Here is a 4722-nt window from a genome sequence, read left to right as displayed (position 1 = left end):
TTTAATCTAATTTTTTAAATTTAATAATCTAATAATATACTTTATCTCATATTTTTAAATATTAATAATTAATTAATAATAATAAACAATAAATTTTGAGGCTGATTTTTGTTTGTGTGAAAAAAATTTTAGTATTTTTTTGGAAAATGGAATTATTTGGTGTAATTACAGATGTGTAGATTTTATAGAAGAGAAGTCAACACATAGGAGGCATGTTGGGCACATAGCAGCATTCTAGCCAATACGTGGGGCGTGTTGGACATGTGACAACATATTGGCCAAAACGTAGGGACGTGTTGCATCACGTGGGGCGTGTTGAATGATTTCCACAATACTGTAATATATTTCAAATATCAATATTTAACCAAAATACCATCTCTCTTTCCATATTAAAAATAATTTCTGAAATTTGGATGCCCTCAATCATTCTCAATTAATAATACACAATAGATAACACATATAGGAAAGCAACTGTTTTTAATTGCCGTCGACATACCTACCAAAGGTCACTACTTTCTGTTGAGTCATCTGATCCACTCTTTCTTCTTACTTTCTTTATCCGATTCCTCATTTGTTTTCTTCTTTGGGTTCATAATTTCACTTTACTCTTCAAAAGCAGCAATATTTTCATTCGTGGAAAGCAGGAGAATGGCTTCTTCCATACCAACACACATGAAAGCATGGACGTACTCAGAATATGGCAAGAGTTCACAAGTTCTTAAGTTTGAAAGCAGTGTCCCTGTGCCTGACGTGAAGGATGATCAGGTTCTCATCAAGGTTGCTGCTGTGTCCCTCAATCCCATTGATTATAAGCGAATGGAGGCAGCTTTCGCACCCACTGACTCTCCTTTACCCGTAAGAATCATATTATAATCCTTCACTCCCCATAATTTTGTTCTCTTTAGACTTTTCATTTTCTTTTTCTAGAGTTCTTGAAAATTGAAATCATTAATAGGTTCTTGTTTTCTTTTGCTCTTGCTAGTTAATTGTCCACAAAATTTTACTTGATTAGTTTCTTAATGTTAGCTTGGTTGTCATACTTAGTCAGAGGAAAAGACAAAATTGGGGTCAAACATGAGTTGAACGTGAAAAATGTCATTCATGGTTAGAGGAATCAGATCGAATATTCGATTTGATTAACCAAAATTGGTTAACAGATCGGTTTGATTGAAAATGATACATCACAAAAGGTTAATTTTTTAAAAAGTTATATAAATATATTATTTTATTAATTTCACAACATCTATATTTTTCTATAAACCAAACACAATTTTTTTGTTTTATTAATTAAAAATAATTTAGATATATAATTAATTCATAACAATCAAATTCAGATGTTTAAAAGTGGTTGATGTATAAATATTATTTTACTTATTTTATTATATTCATTTCATTTTCAGTTAACCTCGGATGAATCTTTCAGCGTCTAATTCTCTAGTTTTATGACTGATTGGATTTTCAAAACCTTAATCTAATCAATATCAATTCACCGGAAAAAGAAAAGAAGCTAGCAAATTTCACGATCTCTTTTTCTTTTAAATAATTAATGTTTTTGTGATTGGTGCGAAGACTATTCCAGGGTACGATGTTGCCGGTGTGGTGGTTAAAGTGGGGAATGAGGTGACCAAATTTAAGGTTGGGGATGAAGTTTATGGTGATATTAATGAGAAGGCTTTGGATCATCCAAAAGTGAATGGGTCTTTGGCAGAGTATACTGCAGCAGAAGAAAAATTGTTGGCTCACAAGCCGCAGAACCTGAGCTTTGGTGAGGCTGCTAGCCTTCCTTTAACCATTGAAACTGCTTATGAAGGCCTCGAACGAGCCGAGTTTTCCGCCGGAAAGTCTATTCTTGTTCTGGGAGGTGCCGGTGGAGTTGGAACGCATGTTATTCAGGTATGCATATCTAAGTATTAATCCGTTATTATATATTTGTGTATAAATACATATTTAATTTAATTTATATTTTAATATAGGTGAAAATTTAGGTACAGTCAATTTCACATTAAATTGATAGTTGAGAGTTATTAGATAAAAATTTAGTCAAATTATCTAACAACTCTCAGTTGTTAATTTCACTTAAAGTTTGACTACACGTCAGTTTTCACCTTTCCTCATTTAATGTTGTATATACTAATGAATCGGTAATGTTCAACCAAGAGCGAAAATTATTTCTTTTATAATAGGAAAAAAAATTGATCATGTACAATGTACATATTCTCTACAAATTTAGTGAAAATCTTCCTTGTTCACTCAATTCTCTGCAATGTACATATTCTCTACAATCTAAGTACTCTCTTCAGTTTATTTTGTGTAATTTATTATTTCATATTTCGTGCAAGAGTTAGGAAAGCACTTTTTCCTGTAGAGCATAAAAGTTGCATGATTGTAACTCACATTGCCATTTTGAGCTAGCTTGCCAAGCATTTCTATGGTGCATCTAAGGTAGCAGCAACTGCTAGCACTAAGAAACTGCAAGTTTTGAGAGACTTGGGAGCTGACTTGCCAATCGATTATACAAAGGATAATTTCGAAGACCTTCCTGAAAAATTCGACGTGGTGTATGATGCAGTAGGTGAGATTGGGAACTTATGATCTTCGCTAGAGTTATGATATCAAATCCTTTTATAGTTAAAAAATCTAGTTTGATCATTGTTTTTTCCTATTTTATTTGCATGAGGTCTGAATTTTAACATAAAGTAAGATAAATTTGTGTATTGTTTCCATTTTGAAGCTCCAAAAAACAAAAACTTAGTCAATAAGCATAAAAACTGTCAAGGAGTTAGCTTATTTAGATAGATAGTCTAGTTACGTGTATGAGTAGGGCTGGCAATTCATACCCTACTCGCGGGTACCCAACCCGATCTAACCCGGTCTAACCCGTTCGGGTAAGGTAGGCTAGCTGATCCACTGCGTGACGGATTTAGGGTGTACTCTACCCGCACCTCATATATAACACATATTTTATAAAAATTAGGTATATAGTGAAGGAAGTGAAAGTTAAACCCACAACCTCCCTTATGTAATGACTTACAATAAGTGAACAACCACTAAACTATTTAGTTAATTTGGTAATTTAGAGCATTAGTTTTTTATTTTTTATGTTATTAATATGTATAAAATTCGAAATGATTGAATTTTATATTTACTTTGAAAAAATCTGATATTTCTGCGGGTAGGATAGGGTAGGGTTTGAAACTTTAGGGTGTGGGTAGAGTTAGGGTTGAGAGATTCTCAATCCACAAGTAGGGTAGGGTAGAATTTTAATAAAATTTTCAATTTGCGGGTAGGGTTAGGGTAGAGTCCAAACCTTATCCTACCATATTCATTGCCAGCCCTATGTATGAGAAGACTATGTTATTTGAGTTATAACTCATTCGCGTTTAGAAGAGTTGTTAGTATAAGCTTAGTTACTGATATGTATTAATTTTTATCCCTACTACTAAATTTAATTTTTTGTACTTATTATTATGTATGTGTCAATATAAAACTAGAGTATTGCTACCATGAAGAATGAATATTGTTTCTTTTAATTAAAAAAAAAAAACCCACAAAAAATCATGCACATATTCTTTATAAATTTAATAAAACTCTTCACTCTTTATCTAATTCTACTCTTCACCAAAAAGAAATTCTCATAAAATTATTCATTTATGTTTTACTTAGTTGGAAGAAATGAAATGGTCAAAGATAGATAATAACATTTTAGTTTACATGAATTACAAAAACAGGAGAAACAGAGAGGGCATTCAAGGCTGTAAAAGAAGGAGGCAAAGTTGTGACAATAGTACCACCCGGATTTTCTACAGCAATATTTTTCATACTTAAATCTGATGGCACAATCTTAGAGAAACTAAGACCTCATTTGGAAAGCTGCAAAATCAAGCCAATAATTGATCCCAAGAGTCCCTTTCCGTTTTCCGAAACCGTTGAAGCGTTTTCCTATCTTGAAACAAACAGAGCCACGGGCAAAGTAGTCATCGATCCCATACCATGAAGGCATATGAACACAAAATAAAGCATTTTAGTCACAATGCTTGGAATCTATGCTTTTGAGTGACTTATTATGTTTGTGTAAAAATTTGAACGAGTTTCACATCGATGTGGTTGAAATGGTCTCATCAAAGAACCATAATAATTTATCAGTTTGTCTGTCGATTTTAAACTGCACGCATTTGCTGAATGGTACAACATTCATCTGTGTGCTCATGCGTGCAATTTTCTTGTGTTAATTTAATATGTTAAACGTGTTTGCTTTATAATATTTGACTGATAAATTATAACTGTTTAATGCATTTGTCCACTTAAGCAAGTGCTAATTATATATCTCAGTCCTCTATCTAGTTTGTCATTCTTACTATCTCTTATCTCTCACTCCAAAAGTATTCCTTCTTTTCTTTTCAATTTTGTTGTTTTTTTTTTTCCTTTTCAAAACCTGAAAGAGGATTGTATTAAAAATAAAACAAATGTCAGATGAAATCTCACCTGTGCTAGTGCTTAATCTGATATTGAGAGTTAAAAAAACGATACGAAGAGCTTGAAAGTTAAAAAGTCATTACAAAAACATTCTAAATAAAAGAAACAGACTAAAACGTTTAAAATATTTTGCAGAATAAATGGTTAAATGAATCTTTAAAAAAAGATATTAATGGACCTGCAAGCCCTACTCTAAGTGTCGTCTTCACTGACCGTCAGAAAAATTGGCTCATCTAAAGATATTAATTT

The 4722-nt window shown here is 32.2% G+C and overlaps 1 protein-coding gene across 2 annotated transcripts; it reads left to right on the top strand.

Moving 5' to 3' along the window:
- The first annotated feature begins 391 nt into the window (after positions 1 to 391).
- LOC112697315 (2-methylene-furan-3-one reductase) lies at positions 392 to 4288 on the top strand. 2 transcript variants are annotated; one of them, XM_025750444.3, is made up of 5 exons: positions 392 to 518; positions 620 to 855; positions 1570 to 1893; positions 2413 to 2572; positions 3729 to 4288. In XM_025750444.3, the coding sequence occupies exons 2-5, from the start codon at positions 649 to 651 to the stop codon at positions 3992 to 3994; spliced, it is 957 nt and encodes a 318-aa protein (XP_025606229.1). In that variant the 5' UTR covers positions 392 to 518; positions 620 to 648; the 3' UTR covers positions 3995 to 4288. The 2 variants fall into 2 exon arrangements, with proteins under 2 accessions (XP_025606229.1, XP_072053613.1); XM_072197512.1 differs by having other exon boundaries at positions 427 to 505.
- The last annotated feature ends 434 nt before the right edge of the window (positions 4289 to 4722 follow it).

This window comes from Arachis hypogaea, chromosome 6, assembly GCF_003086295.3.
Source record: "Arachis hypogaea cultivar Tifrunner chromosome 6, arahy.Tifrunner.gnm2.J5K5, whole genome shotgun sequence".
NCBI lineage: Eukaryota > Viridiplantae > Streptophyta > Magnoliopsida > Fabales > Fabaceae > Arachis > Arachis hypogaea.
The sequence above is the reverse complement of the archived record's forward strand: the minus strand, read 5'-3'. Positions and strand labels throughout refer to the sequence as shown.